The 22184-nt window shown below is 38.2% G+C and overlaps 1 protein-coding gene across 1 annotated transcript; it reads right to left on the bottom strand.

Annotated features, from left to right (window-relative positions):
• Nucleotides 1-250: 250 nt before the first annotated feature.
• Nucleotides 251-3447, bottom strand: LOC108364083 (cell surface glycoprotein 1-like). The gene is made up of 3 exons (XM_017617645.1): nucleotides 3267-3447; nucleotides 3044-3205; nucleotides 251-2976 (listed from the first exon to the last, which is right to left on the bottom strand). The coding sequence occupies exons 1-3, from the start codon at nucleotides 3445-3447 to the stop codon at nucleotides 251-253; spliced, it is 3069 nt and encodes a 1022-aa protein (XP_017473134.1).
• Between the last annotated feature and the right edge of the window lie 18737 nt (nucleotides 3448-22184).

The following is a 22184-nucleotide window of genomic DNA, read 5'->3' as shown; positions in this document are numbered from 1 at the left end:
CGCACCATCTCCTATTTCTCTTATTTGAAAATTAGTTTAAAAGCTTTAATTAAGATGAAAATATGTATTTTATACTAACATTTTTCGAATACTATTTTTATTTATTTTTTTCATTTAACTACTAACTAGCATTTTCAATGGGTCGGGAATCTTACAGCTACATACATACATACATTCATACATTGATAAACACAATCACACTGCACTCACATGTACAGTTAGGACGCAATTTGGATTAAAAAACGTGAAATTACTTATATGATCGTTTTCCTTTCGAGCCATGATATTCGATAACCATATAAGTTGGCTGATAGTACAAGGGCGTAAGATATTGTGAACCACTGCCTACATTTGTCTGCCTATTGTCAATCCATTTTCCAATCAGAGCAGTGAGGCCGGGTGCCTTCACTTCGGAAATGTATGGAAGTTCTTCTCGTAAACCGATTTGAGCCGCTGGATGTGCTGGTGCTGCTGTTAGGCACGCTGACGAGGAAGTGTAAGTATTTTGTTGAGACGATCCTGCATATTGATTTGAAGCTGCGGATGTGTGGTGCGCAGGAGCTGAGTAAATACCCAGTTCTGTACTTGGCGTCTGCGATTGTGAGTCTGAGTATGTGTGTGATGATGAATCTTGATTGGAGCTTGTGTAAGAGGCTGGCTCCGCCGCTGGTGCTACGCATTTTTCGGCGGATGTGTACGAAGCTGGAGCTGCTGACAGATCTTGGCTAGGGCTAACATAAATTTCCGAAGTAGGTGCTGGTGCCGCATAGTGTGATTGAGGGTCTGCTGATTGTACCAACGCTGGTGCGCTGTAATTTGGGTCTGGAGACACATAAGTTTCAGCGTTGGATCCTTTTGCTTGGTTTGGATAAGGCATTGCTTCTGGAGCTGCCGCATAATCAGCTACTGAATAAGACGCCGGGACTTTGTCAGAAGTGGATGGAGAAGGATCCGAAGTTGAAGCGTCTTCCGTTGATGGTGCTGGAGGTGAGTAAGTATCTGCAGATGGGATTGAAGCATATTCCTGTGATGGTGATGAGTAAAGAATCGGTGTTGGAGCTGGTGCTGGAGCTGAATAAGAATCGACTGTTGGATCTGAAGCATATTCCTGTAATGGTGATGGTGCTGAACCTACAGCAGGTTCGGAGTAAGCGTTTTCTTCTGGATCTGTAGCATATTTTTGGGCTGTGTTAGAGAAAGCTGGAGCTTGATACGATGATGGGCATGCAGATTGTGCGGCTGCTGGAGCATGGTGTGCCACTTGCTCTTGAGCTGAGTACGTGTCTGAAGCAGAGGCATATTCTGGAGTTGGGTTAGCGTAAGGCGCCGGTTCTTGGCCAGTAGCTCCGTAATGTGCACTATTTTGCACTGGAGATATGTATGGGGCTGGATTTGGCTGTAATTCTTGTGCAGGATATGAGTACGATTCTGGGTTGGCTGCTGGATACTGACTTAAAGCTGGAGAAGGAATTGCAGCTAGAGACGGTGGGTAAGAGATCGATGCTGTATCTTGGTCTGTGACTGTATATGGCCTCGAGATTCCAGTTCTACTTTGATCAGGAGATGCGTAGGCAGCCGAACTTTCCACAGCAGTTGAAGAAACTGCTGGCACTTGATCTGAAGTTTTATAAGACTCAGGATCAGACTCTGAGTAGGAAGATGCTACTGGATCAAGTTCAGAAGCAGCATAGGAGGGCGAGCTTTGTTCTGAAGGGCAAGTGTTTGCGGCTGGACTTGAATACGGTGCAGGCGCTGGCGCAAGGTAAGAAGCCTGAGCAGGATCGATATAAGCAGAAGATGATGCAGATGGCGCTACGTAATAGTCACGCTCAGACGCTGATCCCTGGCTCTGAGTTGCGGCTGGAGAAACGGAATAAGTTGGAGAATCAGATATATCAGCAGAAGGGATTGCCGGTGCTGCTACGTAATACTTCGTATCGGAGCTTGATTCCTGTGCCTGAGCTGACATCGGTGCAGCATAATAGGAAGTAGAGAGATTCGCAGAAGGTGTCGGCGCTGGTGATGGCGCAACATGATTGTGTGGCTCTGAGTTCGCGCCCTCAGCCTGATCTGGTGTCGGAGCACCGTAATAAGCAGAGCCAGAAGGTGCAGGTGATGGATCTGGTACAGCGGAATAGCTTGGCTGTGAGCCCGATCCCGGTGCTTGTGCTAAGGTCTGTGCATTATAATATATAGGAAGAGAAGCAGGATTAGCAGATGGGGACGGCGCTGGAGCTGGTGCGGAATATCCTGGTTCGGTGTTAGATCCTTGCGCTTGAGCTGGTGCACCGTAAGCGGCTGGAGAAGGATTAGTGGAAGGTGCTGGCGCTGGTGCTGGTGCTACGTAATAGTCTGGGACCTGTGTTTGAGCTGGCGCACCGTAAGATGCTGCCGGAGGATAAGCGGAAGGTGCTGGTGCTACGTAATAGTCGGGCTCTGAGCTCGATCCCTGTGTTTGAGCTGGTGCACCGTAAGTGGCTGGAGAAGGATTAGTGGAAGGTGATGGCGCTGATGCTGGTGCTACGTAATAGTCTGGGTCCTGTGCTTGAGCTGGCGCACTGTAAGATGCTGAGGCAGGATTGGCGAAAGGTGCTGGTGCTACGTAATAGTCGGGCTCTGAGCTCGATCTCTGTGTTTGAGCTGGTACACCGTAAGCGGCTGGAGAAGGATTAGTGGAAGGTGCTGGCGCTGGTGCTGGTGCTACGTAATAGTCTGGGTCCTGTGCTTGAGCTGGCACACCGTAAGACGCTGGAGCATGATTAGCGGAGGGTGCTGGTGCTACGTAATAGTCTGGCTCTGAGCTCGATCCCTGTGCTTGAGCAGGCGCACCGTAATTGGCAGAAACTGAAGGCTCTGTAGTTAGTGCTGGAGCTGGGGCTGGCGCTGGCGCCGGATCAGAAACATAAGACGGATATCTTGAAGCAGATGCTGGTTCTGCGGTCGTCGGACAAGGACCAATACCAATGATTATCCATTCTTTAAGTTTTTAAGAAAAAATGTCTTTAAAGAGAAATGCTAGACACAAGGACAATGTGCTACTTACGTTGCCGCGATTCACAAATCAGTTGATTTACCAAACAGGCATTGGGTACCGTCCTCAAAGTACCGGTAGGAGTTAGTTGCGCGCAAACTGGCTGGTAAATGGCTGGGCATATTATGCCCCCACAATTGGAGAAACAATCCTCTAGTGCTATTCTAGTGGGTTCTATGGAAAACATTATATTTTAGTGAAAGCCTATAAGGAGTACTTAAAAAGCAATACTCACTCCTTTTACCAGCAAAAAGTTGTTTGTAACTGTAAACATTCAGCTTACACTCGTTCTCGAAGTAAATAATTTCGCTGTCATCTCTAGCGCATACCGGCTCACCACCATCGGGGCAGAGCGGCGTATCCAGCGTGCAGCGCACGGTGCCAATTAGGAAGCCTACTAAAAGTATTTGCCACATTTTCTCAACAGCTGTGTAACTGGTACAAAGTTTGAAATGTTTTGATGCGAACTTGAAGGTCGCATTGCTTTTATACTCATGCCGCAATTAAATGCTCACATGAGACTAAGAACTGTACTGCATAGAAATTGCAATTCTTTTAAATTTTTTTTCTTTTATCATCAAATGTGCTTTTGCAGCAATTAACCAATCTGTCTCTGCCATTTGGTCAGCACATTGAAGTTTTGACCAACTATGTGTGTGTGTCATTAACCAATGTCTCGGCGCTTATCGCATGCGCTCTTGCTATGACCGCGGTCTTCTGCAACATGTACGTGCTTGAACGCTCGATAAATAGCTAAGCTATACGACTGCATACGCATTGTCTTAAGCACTAAGTCCATTGAAGAATATATACTTAGTAGCGAGACCAACAGATTTTTGTTTACTATATTTTTGAATACAAATTGCGAGTCAGAATTGAAAAACCACAACAAAAAGCATCTGTTTTCATTTTAAGAAATTTGAGTTGACATCCAAAACGATATCTGAGAGGAGAGAATTTATCTTTAGTTTACTCGTTCTACTGTAATTTTCTTCACTCCAACCGATAAGAGCGTTGCGTTGCATATAGCTCAGGTGAAAGGGCAAAGCAGCTGACTGTCGGCGGTGTGCTAATACATTGGAGAAAGGTGTCCCTCAGAGGTATTCGCTCCAAAAAATGTGACGAAGAGATGACGCAAAATACCATAATAGAGGCGTCGCTTTTTTCTTTTATCGCGGCACTTTTGTTGTCCGCCGTATGATGGCAATGGGAAAGTCCATGGAGTTTGTTTGTGCGCACCGTGGTGGCGACCGCTGAAAACCAACAACACTAGCACTTAGGCCCCATGGTTTTAAGGAGCGGTGCGTAGGTTGCGGCCCAACTGGTAGTTGCGTACCGGGCCAGAACTAAGTGAACGTTGAAGAGGGCACTTAGACTGCAGGTCAGCAGGTAAAATTAATAGTGGCGCCAGGCGACGAGGGATTTGGTGCCGGTATCGGATCTGGCGGGCATTGCCCCCCAGCAGCACCCCTTGGTCGACGCACAGACCGATCACCAGTGTTGCCGTTGAGAATTTTCAGAAAGTCATTGACGAAAACAAGAGTCACCATATTATTTTTGCTTTTCTTTACTTGTAAAAGAATAGATTTGACAACCAAAGTCAAAATCAAGGGTTGCAAACATACACAGAAATCGAGTTGCTGCAAAGAGAATCTGATAAGGGCCAAAAGTCCAACATAATTTTGGAAGAGGGTAAAAAATCTACATTTTTTAAAAGTCGGGTGAAAGGTTAATGGCACACTTAAAAAGGGTCAAATTGCTCCTTTAGTCGCACAACGGCAACACTGCCGACCACCGCTTAAGTATAATTTGTATTTCTCGCTGTTTGGACGTTATTGTTGGTAGGCTTCCTCCCTTTGTGCTTCCCCATCCCTTTCTATCGAGCATCCCGCACCATGAACCCGGTCACTTGGCGGGTTAAAGATATCCACGACAGCTCAGGCGGTAGTGCGAGTGGCTTCGTAACCTTTTTGTTGGACCTCACCTCTTGTGCACTAACAAATAAGGTTTTGTTTGTTTTGTCTTATTAGTTTATTATTTTCTGTCCTTTGAAATTTTTAAGCGCATTTAAATATTCAATAATTTGTCTCAGCCTAACATCGACATTATCTTTAAGTTGGTTACGTAGTAATAGTTGGTACCATTCCCCATATAATTGTTTCTGTCCCATCTCTCAAATTCGGTCGTTTAATTGTATCACATAATCTTATTGTCTTATTGACTCCGCCGTCGCCACTGAGCCGGTAAAGCCATCGTCCAGTTTCCCGACTTCGATAAGTTAAAAGAAGTCAAAATGCCGCCTAAAGTGAGCAATAACCATTTTATTTTTATCCTATCTGCATAGTACTGTGATTAGTGTCGGACCACGTATTTCGCTGTACTAAGTACTTCCCTTGAGCGGTGGTTTTTTCTTGACCTCTCTGATGTCCCTAAAGACATCCTGTCCATTTTAGACGTGAGCCTATGTGGACTGGAAGCTAAAAAGGAAGCCAAATTTTTTTGGGGGGATAGGTATTCTGTTAGTTGCTCTCCGTTAACTTCAAGTTTAGGTTTCCAGATTTCTGCAACGTATTTAAAAGCAGACTTAGTTGCAACAAAGGTGGCAGTAGACTGGCTATGAAATAATACTGGTTAGAAAACAAAATATCTGCTCTGACAGCCAACCAGCAATAACGATCTACAATTGCTTCTGGTTTGGTATCGAAACTGGTCGCGGAATACCTGATGTACCTCTCAATCTTCGTTATCTTATTTGGCGTTGTAACCGCCTTTGCGATTTAGGCCACTCGGTCGCCTCTAATTATTTCCAAACCGTGGTGTTTTGTGTTTCAGTACACAGTGACGATGCAGGAAACTGCATAGCTAGTGAATTGGCTAGACAAGACATGCTTCTCGTCGTCTTATTATTGAGAATTTGTCTTCAACTTTTCTTCTTGTTTGACTCTACAACTTTCGTCGGTTTGGGCCAAGATCACAAAATTTCGCCAATTGCCTGTATCCTTTGCGAGGTTCCGCCAGTTTTACATCCCGAAGGCAGATATATCCTGCTTTACTTGATAATTCTTTTGTGTTTGTGGGCGCCCTTTCTTTTGTTTACCTCCAAAAGTGCCGAGTACAAGAATTTTTCACCGGAGCCTCGTCAACCATGCGTACAACATGCTCAAGCTAGCGTAATTATTGTATTTTTAAGTTCGTGCAGTTCGTCATTCCATCTGCTTCGGTACATGTCCCTTACGCGATCTTGCGTAGTCTTGTTTGACATCGCCCATGTTTCTCCACAATATAAAAGGACGGGACGAGAAAAACCTCTGTATTTCAATTGCCTACCGAGCCCAAAGTAGCACCTGTTGGCAAGAATTATTCTTCGCTTAATCTCCAGGCTGACAATTTTGTGATGTTTATACTGGATCCTAGGTAGAGAAAGCCTACGGCTACTTTAAACTTACATCTGCCAAGGTGATCGTTAGGAGTCTTTATGTGTTGCTAGCTACTTTGTCTTGTCTTTGTTCGCCCATAGACCAATCTCTTTAGTGTTTTTTCTAACCTAGGAAAATGCTACCCTGATCTCCCTAGTTATCAGGCCGACGATGTCAATACCAACCTCCGCAACAGTTAGGTTTTTATTTGGCTTAGCGAGCGCTGAGCGAAACCCCGACCTGCAAGGTTTCAAAGTAACTTTGGCCGGTAGACGACTGCGCGCGGTCAATAGAGCTTTACAACTCGCTAGGCGCCAACTTTCTTTTGCTGTAATACGAACCCAAGTGGTACGGCCTGATATCTCCCCGGACTCCGCAGCTGATTGGCTGTTGACGAATCTCAGCATTGACTTCTCATCTGCCCTGCTAAGGTTTATAAATCTGCTTAATCCTTCTTTTTACGCTACTTGCTCAAAAAACTTCTATCCGTCTTTCGAATGACGGCCTTAATTATTTTATCTTGAAATGTCGCCTGTGACATGCCACGCAAAACTTTGGTGACTTATCTTTTACCAAATGTGTTTAATGTCATTACCCGTATGTACACTCCTATCCTTTGTAAACCAATTTCACAAAATCTAAAGCTGATTCTATCTAAATAATGTGTTTTTTTTAAAGTTCATGTGTCATACAAATTTCTTTCCAACTTTAATGCCACAAAATAAAAAGTTTCACCTTCACTTTAACACTGACCAACCTCAATCAACCAGCAACCTACTCTTCCTCATTTCTGTCACTCAGCATTTACCCACATCAACCGCGCATCACATGCACATCATATGACATTTTCTTAGCACGCAGTCACCTTGACTAATCACTTAAGCCAGTGTTTACTTAGAGGCGCTCACTGCGTTCAAAAATTATACACACTCTCCCTCACAAATATTTCAATATTTTTAGCTGATCTTTAGCTGAGTTACCTCAATCCGCGCTTGTGCTAAATATCAAACAAAATTTGAGCTAAATTATGTAAATTGACAACCGGCAGGTGATAGAGCTTGTGAGAGTACAAGCGAGCGCCATTGAGTGCTTGTGAGCATTTCAGTAGTTTCCTTTTTTTTAAATAAGCCGGCTTGAGCACATGCGCTTACAGAGTATTTATTTGCTGGTGGCCAACTAGTTATCGCTTGATCAAGTCGAGCTCAAATGAGATACGATTTGTGGTAGAAGAGAGTGAGAGCATAACCACGCGCTGTACTGCGGAAATGTGCGCTTCGAAGGCCAGCTAATACGAGCTCAAAATATAAACAAACGACAAGTGAGCATCAAGCCATCAGCTTATTGGTATTTCTTCTTGGTGGTAACAGCACTTTAATTGTCGTCGATCTAAGCCACGTTTGCGCTCTGTTACTATTTGCTGGGATGTTCAGTTGCGTTTTAGCGGCGTTCCGAGTTGTACGTGTTTTTCGCTTAAATCGTGTTTCACATCTATGTTTCTTTTTCTGACAGTCTTTGTTTTTTTTTTTGTGAGTAGTGTGTTGAGCAGTGCTTAGTGTGGAAATTCCTGATTTTCTTAAATGGGAAAATTCTCCGGAATAAACATAGCTAAGAACACCGGGTGCAAAGCTGTACTCGTATGAAATAAAGTGTGGCAAAGTTGTGTTGACCAAGAAGTAAAGCAGATACATGAAAATTGTGTGATAAAAGTATATAAAGTGAAGGATTTACAACTGCATTGAGGAATAAAAAATGCAACGGTAAAATAACAGTAAAAGAGGGGAAGGCATATTTTATAAGCGTATCGCAGCGAAAAATTGGCGGCTACTTAAATGACAAAGGTATTAAAAATTTTTATAAACAATTTACTTGATTTTCCAAGCTGCAGGTTCTGCTTTAAATTGCAGAGTTTCTTACCATTTTTCAATTAATATTATTTTATTTTATCTTTCAAAGTAAACTCTGATAAAACCTCTACTTTCTTTGTATATTTTAAAGGTCGTTTTTATAAAACGCATAGCATCAAAAGTAAAGAAAACTATCTATAAGATACAAAAGTATCTTAAACTACCGACAAGCATTTCTTCGTTTGTTAATTGCAGAAATTTCCTTAATACCACTTTTTCGAATAATATCTACCAGCTTCTTAAAATATCTGCATTATGTAAGAGCACAGTATCTATAAGATACAAAACCTCAATGTGTGCCGTCGCTATAATAAATAGCAGGAGCAGTAAAATTTTAAAGTAGTATTTGCCGAAAAATTCGAGTCTCTTTTCTACCAACTAAGTTTACATATTATCTTAGAGATACTCGGATGAGAAGCATATGTCTTACTTAGATACAACTGATTTTTATATTATTCGATATTAAAGAGTCGTTGCTTTCACGATACAAGTAAATTTCCAAAACTATCTTTGAGATACAAAAGTATCTTGAGCTGGCAACATCTCTTTCATATCTATTTGTTTACTTATTATTTATATGCAGGACCTTTTTATGCAAGTATCTTTGAGATGCTAAAAATATACGTAAGCTACTAAGACTATCTCTAAAATATTAGGCCTGTATCTAAGCTGAGAATTCTAAAATATTTTCCTTGACACTTCTTTTTTGAAATGTTCTGGAACCAGAAATTTTACATATACTCAAGAAAATTACATCCGAGCTGAAAAAAGTATACCACAAAAAAAAATCATGGAACTTTACTCATGAAAAATATGTTTTAATAGATATAAGGAAATCTCTCCAAACAGCTCTAAGTATTAACTAAATATTCTTAAAATTGGTTCCCTCGTAGTATTCGATAAAAAAAAAATATCTATGAGATACAAAAATTGTTTACAAACTAATAAGCGCTTTAAGATTGATGAACGAATATTTTGAATGTATGTAATATATTTAGACAATATTTATTATTTATTTTGAAAGAATTTACAAAAGTATTTATCTTAAAAGAAGTTATTATCGGAGGGCTTATCAATTATTTCTTATATTACAAGGTAAATTCATTCTCTCAATTCGTCGGCCATGATTATTTTTCTGACGTTTGCAAGCATTTTTAAATCATATACAATTTAAAATAAAAAAATTATATTGTTCGCGATTGTTGTTGTTTGAGATTAAAATGAGAATGTTTGCGTGTGTTTGAGCCTTGAATTTTAAAATTATACTGCTGGGAAACGTCACACTGGCTCTCAATGGTTTTACCTTGTTATGTTTTTATCATGGAAGTATTTATGTATATAAAATTTCAATATTCTAGACTTACAGTTAGCTTTCTAAGCTTCAGTTAAATTCGAAATCTTATCTTATCTTAGTTTCCTCGCAAGAAGTATCTCTGAATACAAAGAAGCTTATTATTTAGGGAATTTTTAAAACCAAAAATGAATTAAGGAGAAAATCACAAAACCACTTATCGAAGGCTATTAGAAATCAATACATATTTCAGTTTTTAGAAAGTATCTGAAAGATACCAAATATATCTTTAGTGTAAAATAGGTAAAAAAAAAAATAATAATTCAACCATTTTTCTATTACTATGAGATGACGGAAAAAAGTAAGTTTGGGGAAAAAATGTCTGTGTATCTATCATTTACAAAAAAGTATCTGCGAAATTTAATAAAAAAAATTCAAACATTTCGGTAAATTACACTGGTTTACAGCAACAATGTTCTATGGATGCCACTATCTATAGAAATAAAATGTATGGCAGGTAATTAGTAGGCATGACTTTAGAAATACAGCAAATTGCCTTAAAATATTAGTAGCGATCCCGTACGAGTCGAGACTTGTCAGAAATAGTCAGAATCAGCCAGATTTTACTGGAAATCGATCCCGTACTCGGTTCTCTGACTATTGAGAGGACAAAAAAGATAGTAATAAAGGCCCTCTCTCTGCCAGAAGTTACCAGTTTTAGTCCGAAGATTTTTTGCTGGCAAGTTCTGGTAAATATGTCAAACGATCAGCTGTAGTGTGTTTGGCAACCAAATTGTAAACAAGAGAAAAGTGCACTCTGCTAATGCATGTTGAAAAGTTTTTAATTACTTGTTTAAGTGGATTCTAATCAATTTAAATGTATTTTTGGTAATTTATATGTGTGAGCTGAGTGTGTTTACGTATAAAATAAGCAAAAATTTACAACCAAAATTTGGAGGTTATGTTGAAGTTGACAGAAGTACTTTCCCGTACCGTACTTTCCAAAGTTACTCTCTTGCTCTGAGCGAATTTTTATTTGTTGACAGTTTTACTAGTCTTAGTCCGAGGAATACGGGATTGCACCTATTATTGTAATGCTATTAGATACCCAATTTGAAAATTTGAAAAAGTATCTTCTAGATACAAAGTGTATCTAAGGCATACAAATGTATTTTATGCACCTGAAATCCCATATATCGTCCCGTTTCTGCCTTAACCTCGTATCTGCAATAGAGGTATTTTATCGAGTGTAAGAAAAAATGCTTAATTTCTTCCCCTAGGATACAATAAACGCATTTTTTACTTACTATTTCTGGTTCCACTAACAGTAGTGAGTACCCTCATTAAGTCTTTGTTCTATTTCCAAATAGTGTGACGCTTAAACAGCTGTTATAAGTGGTAATATTAGTTTTCCCAAAAATTGTAGATACGTGGTTAAGGCAAAAACTGGACGATATACCACTTTTCGGCGTATTTTATGATTTTTACTAAAATATAATAGATTATTTTTTAGTTTAGTTGCTACGCCGCCCAAAATTGTCGCTCAGAAAATTCTTAAGCTCCCTCATCTGAATTGCTTTTACATTGCTAAATCAATCATTCTTTTATGAGTATCTGCATATTGTGGCCTAATCCGCACCCAGTTTTTCGCCTAATTCACATTTTCACCAATTAAACGCGAGTGACAGCAACAAAAAAAAAACGACAACAATTAGTTGAAGCATAAAGCAACTAGTGAATGGGTTAGATATTGCATAGCCTACGGAAATTACCTAACCAGAGCAATGCGAAATGTGAAACGTGTATTTCGAGAATGCAATTGATATACATACATACATATGCATTTATATGTGTATGTAATACTATGTATGTATGTATATGTAAGTATGTATTTTCATGCATTCGATTAGAATTGCTCGACCAGCATAAGACAATCCAAACTAACAACAAAACAAGAAGAGCAATCAAAAATCTCGTCATCGATTACGCGATGCATTGATGCTGTTGCCATTTCTGAGCAATATTTATGTATGTATGTATACGGGTATCCATACGTACATATGCATCATATGCATATATGGTTTCATATAAAAATCACTCAGCAGCTAAACATTCACCGCAAGTCAAATGATTCTATACTTGTATCCATAGATATGTATATACATATATATCCAGAAGTGAAGGCAGAAGCCGACTAGCAGTTTGCTGCTAGGTTCGACTTGGCTGCTGATTGGCATGGAACCGGCCTATTCGTTGCATTCACTGCATTCTAACGGTAAAACGAGTACAACTTTTTTATACAAAAAAAAAAAACAAGTGGCTACATCATAGCTACGCGGTAGTGCATTGCATTAGTTTCATTTACAACAACAACCACAAAAAATGCAGCAACAGCAGATTACCTGTAAGATTGCAATGACGCAGCATAAGCAAGAATAAGAAGAAGCAGCAAAAATTCTGAAAGTAACTATCGAGTAAAGCAATTTATTTCCACTTACTTTATACATAAATACATATATATAGTATATGTATATATTTGTACATATATAGCCATTGGAACATATCGCAAAGAACAAGAGAAAGAAAATCTCAATAGCATAGCTGAAGAAAAGCATACCAGCGTCATTAATAGCAGCTATAAATTCTGAATAGCCAGCGGCCACATCAGCGAGCGATGTAGTAGAAGAGCGTTCGAAAACTTCTTAGCAGCGCGCTGCAGCGGTAGAAGCAAGTTGATAATGCCGTGAGCAGGCGCTACACACCAACAACAGGCATATTACAAAAAGAACAAAACTAATAATAACGACAGCAATAGTGACAGTGACGGCAGCAACAATAACAACTCCAACAGCAACAAACGAGTGCTTGCCCCATTTTTGCGCAAACTATGCCAAGCCAAATTTTTTCGGCCAAGCGTTCCTTGCACTTGGACTTGACCGGGAGAACAAAAGTATACACAATAAAATTGTTTAGAAAAAAAAACACCAAAAAAACATAGTCGGCGCTTAAACTTTGACTTACAAGTGATTTTATTTGCGCGCTAGTGTCCTGAATTTTCCTGTCAGCCAACAAAATTTTTCCACTCAAACTCAATTGGTTGGTAGCGTGAAAGACGACGATGACGACGACGAGAAAGAGCACAACTACTCGTAAATACAAAGTATCTAAGCCACAAATCCAAGCTAGCAATCAGCATCAGCTCACAAATCCAGCAGCGTTCTAAATACGTGTACATACATACATAAGAGTGGTGGTGCTTTACTTGTCAGTTGCCTGCCGGTCGAAGTTGAAACTGGAACAGTTGCAAGCAGCAGCCAGCAGTTGCAATTTGCCGCACAGTTTGCACTTACCCAGTATGCAGCACCAGCACTCTGTGGGTCTGTTGCACAAACACTTGTAGTTGCGTCGCCGCTGTCCAGCTGCTTAACTAGCAATCTTGCATGTTACAGAGTCAATTACTCTGCGCTCCATTTATTTGGCTCACTTGTTCTTCTTCCGCTTGGCATTTGCATGCTGGCGCATTGAATTTTGGACCAGCGGATACTCAGTGCCCAATGGTTCATAATATGGCCTGTCGATGCTTGCGTGTTTTTGTGAACATTTTTTTTTCGCATAATTTTCGTATGGCATTTTCACAAAGTTTACTTTTTAATGCTGTCCTAAAAATGTATTTAGAATTTCAGAGTTACATACTTTTATCGGATGCAAAAGTTTTTAAGAAAAATTTCCTTAATTATTTTTTTTTGCTTGGTATCAGTGGTGGGGGTCCAGTTCAAAAGCAAGCGCAATTGTGCATATTTCTAGGTGGCATCAAGGCGGAATTTAGCTTATAACTACAACATACCTCAAAATGCATTTTCGTATTATAAATGGAAATTTAAAAATTGTTAAAAAGAAAGGCAGTTTGTACTTGTAGATGGAATTGAAACTAACAGGGTAATTGTGGCTAAGATAGTTGAAAGTCTTCTAAAAGACAATTGAAAGACAGTAGGAGAGATAATTTGAAAGATTTTGTTTATTCTGCCAGGAAAGTCCTACAAAGCTCCCATGCCCACTTTCATGATGAAAGGCTTTTAATTTCATTGAATTTTTAGAAACATACATTTTTTTCTTTTGTTTTTTAAAATTTTTTGATTAATTTTTTTAATTTTTTTATTTTATTTTTCTAAAAAAAACAGTTTAATTAAATTTAATTTATAAAACGTTATTTTATTTTTCATTCTTTTAAATTTTATTGTTATAATTGAATTTTTTATAAGTTTTATATTATATTATTTAAAAAATAATAATTTCCTTTAATTTTGACGAACTGTTTTCTATTATTGAATTATTATTATTACTTTATTATTTAATTTTAATTTCCTTTTAATTTTTATATTGTGTTAATAAAAAACATATTTAAAAAAAAAATCAGTTCATTTTCAGAAACTTATTTTCAAATTCTTTTTCTTTTTTTAAGTTGATTTTTTTCTTTTAACAACAAAATTTTTTTCTCGTTTAAATTTACTTTTCTACTAATTTTTAGTCTTTATTGTTTTAAAAAGAAAAATATACAGCCATGTATAAAAGAATAGGAGCACGACATTTTGACCAGTTTTGGCTACTTTTCTTTTCTTTGTTTAATGTTTACTATTTTGTTTTTTATAAAAATACAGCTCATTACTTTGTATAAAAATTAGAAAAATTCCACAAAATTTTAGAAAAAAATCTAAATATGCAATTTTATAGCCCATAAGACTTCTACGACATAGTATAACATGGGTGGATTTTACGTGAAATTCTAGGCAAATTTGCTGAAGAAACAAGTGCTTGCCAAATTTCGGAAATATGTGAAAATTTTTACTGTTTCGCCTACTTCTGGAAGTTTTAAGAAACAAATTAGTGCAGAAATGGATTCCTTCTACCAAAAAATCCCTTATAGCATGTTTTATATAAAATTTAAGCACTTTTTTACGATACTACAATTGATTTTAGAACCATGCTTTCTTTGGGAAATTTACTAGAATTAGTCGAAAACATTTCCCATAGAAATTTACCCCCCCCTAATGGACATCTGTTCGCCATCTTGAAGTCGAATCTGTGCAACTTCAAGACGTCGACAGATCAGCCTTTGAAGAGGAAAATTTATGTCCAGATAAGCTTTGATCGTTTAGTCAAAGTAACATTTGAAGTTTCTTAATTTTCGCCAATAAATGGCTGACTGCAGTTCTCAAGAAAAATCACAAGAAATATACACACATATATTTCATTATTTCTGTTGCTTGAAATAGTGCTTTGCTGATTGATGTACATTTTCTTGAAGATACATATAAATATACATACGAACATTTTTTCTTGGGAGCTGCATACAAATTTGAGAAACTTTGATAGAAGAGAATTTTTTCCAATTCTTGTGTGACATTTATATGAATTGTTCGTTTTTCTTGAGAGCTGCAGACAGCCCCTTAGACAAAAATATTTATCTAACAAACACTTTTTATGCAAAGTAAGGAATTTTTACTTTCTCTTTTCGAATGTGGAAATTTTATAACTTGTTTAGCTTACTCATCTGCCAGTGATGCTCCATTTCTTTTAGCACTATTTAGTTAAGTATTTTGTGTACTTTTTGGAAATATAACTTTTTCGGTGAAATTCGGTAGAAATATTTTGTACAGAACCTAATTGCAAAATAACCAGTGTCAACTCTAAAATCGTGGCATTCAAGCCGTCATCCATCAGTCAGCCAACCAATCAGCGCAGCATTCAAGAGGTTATTCCATCAAATCATTTGGTGCATTTAACAGCTGTGACAGCAACTGTTGCATTTAGCTGCATCTTCCTTCAACCCCTTGTTGTTGTTATAGTTGTTGTTCAACTGCTTAGGTGACTTAATGATGCAGCTGTTTGTTACTTAAATGACGTTTTTTGTTATAAGATATAGTTAATGCTGCTGAAGTAAATGTTGTTGTTGCTGTCTTTTTTCTCTTATTGTTGCTAAGCTATTAGTTGGCACCGCTACGAAGTTTGCTAGTTGCACTGAAGTAAGTACAACCTGCTTCCAAATCGAACTTTCTTCAGCGCAGCCAAACAGCTGCTTGAAGGTTTCGATGCTGATTGCATGGCTGTTGCCATTTTGTGCGCATACGTATACTTAGTTCCATAGCATTTACTTATGTTCATTTTTGTGCTTGTCTTTTTACCTTCTTTTAACTAATTGTGCTGCTGGTGACATGCTTTTCCAGAGCGTTATTAACATCAATTAAAATTTTGTTGTAGTTAATTGAAAATTGTGGCATAAGTTTGTGGTTGTAAGAGAAATGGTATTCGGAAGACGTCATGTAAGGTGCGAAAGAGGGAGAAAAATATTCAAGTAGGCTAAGCGTATTACAAATTTTAGATGGAGTGAGTGCGGCCGTTTATAGCGATTTAATAAATTTCGGATTTTTTTTCGAAAACAATCTCAGAATTGTAGGCTCGTAAAGTGGTTAGCAGGCAATGGAAATCAGTCTTCAATCTTAAACATTCTTTGGTTGCAAAAATGCATTTTCATTAAAAATTTACGACCAATAAAAATCAGTTCACAAATTACCGTGCCAACATCAGTGAGCATAATATTCCTACAAAATACATACAGTGACTCACCCAAGTGACTAAGTGTGGATTTTTTGTAATTCACAATGTTTTTCAGTTAAATATTTTTGTTTGTAATTTTTCTTTAAAAATATTGTACAAGCTTTAGTCAAAACTATATATATATTAGCGTTGCCAAATGTCCCGTACTTGCCGGGACGTATTTTGAATTAAATTTGAAATATTCCGCCGGGACAAGATTTTTCCCGAAGTATGAAGTTTTGTAGCCCATAAATTTTTGGTCAATCAAGTGCAAGTTTCAAGCGGCTAAAATATCGCGTTGATTTTGAATTCTTTTTTCTGTCGGATGTTTTCACTATATTCCATATATGTAACCATGGGTTTCTTATGAAATAAAATGCGCAACACCGTTCGCAACGAAATTACAAAAATGCATCGCTAGTTAGTATAAATCACACTTGTTATAACAAAAAAAAAAAACGCAAAAGACGTATTAAAGAATTAAAAATAAATTGCTAAAAATCAACGCAACTTTTTAGTTGATTGAAATTTGCATTTCATTATAGTAAAATTATTTGTGTGTACCCAAAAATGTTCTAATGATTTAGATTAAAAAGTTTGAAATTTTCATGAATATATGTTAAATTTTCCTAAATTTCGAGACCTTGATTTATATGGTTTTGATTAAAGCTTGGATAATATTTTATAGCAAAATAACAAAAACAAAACTTACTTGAAAAACATTGTGAATATTAAACAAAAAAATCAGCACGTTGTCACTTGATTGAGTCACTGTATATTAGCTATAATCAGACTTACATACGTATAAAAAGGAAACTGCTTATTATTCATATTTAATATCTTTCAACACAAAAGAAAGCACACGCCAAGCAGGCGGTCTGTGCGACTGCGCCGTACAAGCAGAGTGCAGGGCGTTTACAACACCACCCAAATTATATGCTTTATGCACCGTAAAAAGTCAATGCCAAGGTACTCAGACATTGACTACTCCAAATAATACGAGTATTTACTACAAACTCATAAATATATCTACAAACAAACAGACAAACATAGATACAGCCTTACATAAATACCTGCTTCTACCGTTGCAATACATTTACCGGTGTAACGGTACGAGCGCTTGGATTGCTTACACACACACACATACACAGCTCTTAGTATAGCTGCATCGATGCAGCAACACTTAAGTACCAATTAAATTGAGAAAATGAGCAGGTGGGCGAGAGAACAGGCAGTTCAAATTTGAGTTGATTCGAAGTGTGCCGAGTGGAGCGTAGTGAGTGAGATGAATGAATTTGGTCTTTCTTAGCTTAGGGCGTTTGTTTGGGTTCATAAAAACGGTACTTAAAAACAGTGTAAAGATAAATACTTTTTTTTTATTTCGGTAATTTAGATGACTTTAATGTGAAGATATTAGTTACGAACTGGATTAATCGAATTTCCATAGACTGGAATATAGTATTCTGTGCTTAAAGCTGAGCAAATCTTGTAAGACATTTTCCCATTTTTAATATAGCTAAGCTTAATACAAGGAGTGCCAGTTTCTGCCGAAATTCGTCCGATTTTCTAGATTTTTTTTAAGTGTCCCGAAGATTTGTATGCTTTCGTTGTGTCTTCATATGTATTCGTCTTCGAATTAGCCTTGACATTCACCTTCGTGTTCGTTTTAGTTGCTGCCTTCGTATTCGGCTTCGGAATGCATTCGTATTAGTATTCGTATTACACTTGGTATTAGTCGTAATATTCTTTTTTGTATTCAGCTTCGACTAGTCATTCTATTCATGCCCGCATTCGTTTTCGTTTTCGTCTTCGGATCCTCTTCACATTCGTTTTAATCTTCGCATTCACCTTCGTATTTATTTTAGTCGCTGTCTTCGTATTCATCTCCTGATTGTATTCGTATTCGCGGTCGTCTATCTAAGTCTTCGTATTACTCCTCGTACTCGTCGTCGTGTTCTTCTTCGCATTCGTCTTCCAATTCGTACCGTCTTTGTTTTTGTCGTCGTTTTCACATTCGTCTTTAAAATCGCCTTCCTATTGGTCTTTGGTTGGTCTACGTATTCGTCTTTGACCTCGTCTCCGTATGCCACTTTGTTAAAAGCAGATGGTTATACCTGGTGTTTGCTCTATTCAAAACATGTAAGTCCTTTCTATCGAAAGGTTGCCAAAGAAGCTTGCCTTCTCTATGGCTACCCATCGCTTTCCACCATTTACTGCGTTCTGAGTTTACCCACTAGGTTATTACGAGTCTAGAAGCATACCAACTGAGTCCGCAAAATGATTCTGGCCACACAAGGACATACGATGAGCCAAGCCTCACCAGTTCGTCGGTGATGCCGTTTCCTTCGAACTTTCAGTGCTATAGTGTTACATTTTTCTCGCTGCACGAGTTGAAGATTGCTAAAACCCTTCTTAAAATAGCCGCGTGGTTAACCTCTTACGGTCCTTAACTAAGCAGTTGTTGTTCAAGAGCAATATAGTAACGCCTTCAAGAAGCTGGATGTCGATCCATCCGTCATAGACAGACCTGTACCTTTTTTAACCAACCTCGAAATAGATCCATAGGCAGTATTATCAGCACCTCTCTTGAATATTTAGAGAGCACAAAGAACAACTTCCGCAGACTCGAGCACCCGATCTTACGAACGTAGTGCTGTAGGGTGAAGTCCCGTGAATTTTCATTTGATATAAACAAACTGGGTACGAAAAATTCAGTCTGTCCCTAATGTTTAAGTTCAGAAGTCTTTAGACGATCTTAAGACTGAAGGTCTACATCATTGCTTAGTCTAAGTTACTCAGAGGGCCGATTGCCTGATTTAGGAACAAATAAGAGGGATACCTTACTCCAGGTATACCTAGCCCTAAGTAGATAGACCTAGGCGTCAACGATATTAGCAATACTTCTCCAGATCAGTGGCGGAAAGATATAATCTTCACATGCAGCTTTGAATGGTCTACCGTTCATCATACCTTGTACCTGTCAGCGATGGAGCCAGATATGCTATGACTTCTCACTCTGAAGAACTAATATTTCGGGAAGACAGGGGCGTAAGCCGAACTTGTTTCAACGAAGAAACAAGGAAAATTACATTGAAGAAAGTATTTCAGAGTCTCGCAGTTATAAATAAAGGCGTCATCGTGCCTCCTTAAGACTTCTTTCTCCTGCGATACAGTTTCAAGCAGACGAAAGGCCTCAGTCAGAGTGCCCATTGACGTACATTAGTGCAGTCAGCACAAGGCTGCTGCACTTATTCATGTGAACTTTTTGCCTTGTTGAAAAACTATCTAACCGTAAACTGTCTTGCTCTTCTTTAAAGTTCAGATTAACACAATTTTACTGTATCTGAAATGTAGAAAATAAAGTGTAAGAATAAAATGCAAATCCATACAAATTACACGGCGTCAGCAAGTCTACTTTTTCAACCGAATAACCGAATAAACAAAAACAACACCAAACATTAAGACTAAGAGCCAAGTGCAACGAATTTTTGCTGTTTTGTTTACAGTTTCCAGCTTTTTTCTTAGTTTTAAAAAAACAACAATAACAAAAACAACTACAACACAAACTCAATTGCAATAAAAAGTGACACATTAAATGCTTCAATTAGCTGTGAACGTGTCGATCACACAAACATTGTGGTAGCTGGCTGGTTGGCAACTCGCCGCGCAGCAATTGACTTACACAGTTTGTTGCAACAAATTAGTGCAACCACAATTGAATTCGAAAGCAGTCAGGCACAACAAAGTGACTAAATTACCATAAACAATAGCGTTTGTGTGTGGTTTTGGGTATTGATTATTGTTTTTTCTTCTTTTTTTGGTGGACTTAAAGACTATGTAAAAAGTTGGCTGGAAATTTCTGTGGAAGAGATAATGAAAAACTACATAAATTGAGATGTGTTTAAGCGAAAAAAACCGACTTCGATTCTCATATAAAAATTTAAGATCATCGTTAACTTCTTTATGATCCGATGATCGCATTTAAACCGAATTAATATGTGACCACCTCTGAAGTACACCTTTCCTATAAAAAAAGAATTATCGAAATCGGTTAACGTGGTCCACAGTAATGCGGTAACATACATGAAAAAAAAATATTCCGACCAATTGATAACCTTTCTGGATATTCTACTTCACTTCTTCTAGTCCTAAATCCCTCAGAGAGTTAAGAATAGCTTTCGTCGGTAGTTTCGTAGCTTACGGGGCGTGCATGGCTCAGTAGTTAGCGCTTCTGACTTCGCACATCGATATGCGGGTTAAAGTGTGTTTGCATTGTTCAACTTTGCGTTCAACATTTGCGTTCAACTCAGCGCAGGGTTGCACGAAAAAAAAGTTGAATGGCTAAAAATATCAAAATATGAAAAAATATCAAAATATTCGCCATAAAAAGGTGTTTGCATTGTTCAACTTTGCATTCAACTTTTGGTTGAATGGCCTTTCAACTAATCGCTTTCAACAAAGTTGGTCGCCAGCCAACATTTAGCCATTCAACTTTTTTTTCGTGCAACCCTGCGTTGAGTTGAACGCAATTGTTGAACGCAAAGTTGAATAATGCAAACACTGCTTTAGATTTCTGCTGAAGTCTATAAAAATAATTCCAATGAGGAGATGTGGTGATCTCCGAAATAGCAACTATAACTTCTACCGCTTAGACTTTGTTGTTTTTTCCATTTTTCCTAACAAACAAATTGTGTTCAAAGGTCAATAACAATATTGGAGTAAATTTATTAGGTTGGGTGAATGGGATGAATTTAGAAAATCGTTCGAGCTTAGTAATTGATTGCCTCACTTTAGCTAAATTAGTTATTGAGATCCAAGCGGCTGCTAAATAGCATACTTAGTATAGGTTGTACTACCAAGGTTTGTAACGATCCTAGGATTACAGGCATGCCTCCACACAACTTGCCTTCCAGACGCTTGTAAACCATTAGAGATTTTTAGCTCGGGAGGTTCTCACGTACCAGATAAATATCTTACTGATGGTATTAATCACAACCCCTTCCAAAGGTATATTCCTCATGTCTGGCAAGTCACTGTCTGATGAAAGTAATAATGGCTACTTTTTATGTTGAACCCCAACTTAGCACATCTGCATTTCGTTAGCTGTAAGCTTCTTTTTACGATCTCATCGCGAGCACTCTTCAAATTTCCTCTGCAGAGAGTACTTCTTGTGGTATTCCCCACCGTTGAAACATTGGTGCTATATGGTGTGATGACGCTGGTGAGGACTCTTACTACAGATCTAGTGGTTTTGTCTTTTGGAACTCTACTACTAAAAAAAGAGTAGCCGTCCGCTCTATAGCGTAAATTTGCGCTTGGAAATCTCCGCTGCAGTCGTACGGTAGACGAAAGGACTGGTTGATCGGCAGGTCCTTCGAGTAGACACCGGCACCAGTACGATAGACGCGTTCCGCTTTGACGAACCTCTGGCTCTAGTTCTAAAATATAGACCCCAGAAAAATGCGTTTTAAACAAACTAATTAAGCATCTCGTCTGGTAAATATCCTTTCTTTGTTACATGCATATATAGATACCATCTGCCAGTTAAAGCGCTATGTGCAATTCTACTGTTACTCTGTACAGTTTTGTGCCGCCTCACAGCTGCTAAAGTTTCAGAGATACTTTCGCAGAAGCTTTTCAAACTCCCACTCTATCTCCTAGTCTTCCAGATCGCCTTGTATTTCATTAGACCAGCTGAGTATTCCTCCTACCATACCCTACGCTTGGTTTTACTGAACAGCCGACCTAAATTTTACTGGACTGCTGAACTGTATACTCCCGGGACCACCATGCTAGCTGGTACCTACTCTTCTCAAGAAAGGCTATAATTACAGATGTTCCTCGCAATCGAGAGTATATTAACTGTAAAAGTTTCCCATGATTTCCCTAAAGCATCATCGAATGTTATACTTTTTTAAGAATTTTACGAGTAGTTTCTTTTCGTAAAAATA

This window comes from Rhagoletis zephyria, unplaced genomic scaffold (assembly GCF_001687245.7).
Source record: "Rhagoletis zephyria isolate East Lansing unplaced genomic scaffold, Rhagoletis_zephyria_1.1 Rzeph_scaffold_01458, whole genome shotgun sequence".
NCBI classification, from domain to species: Eukaryota; Metazoa; Arthropoda; class Insecta; order Diptera; family Tephritidae; genus Rhagoletis; species Rhagoletis zephyria.
The sequence above is the reverse complement of the archived record's forward strand: the minus strand, read 5'-3'. Positions and strand labels throughout refer to the sequence as shown.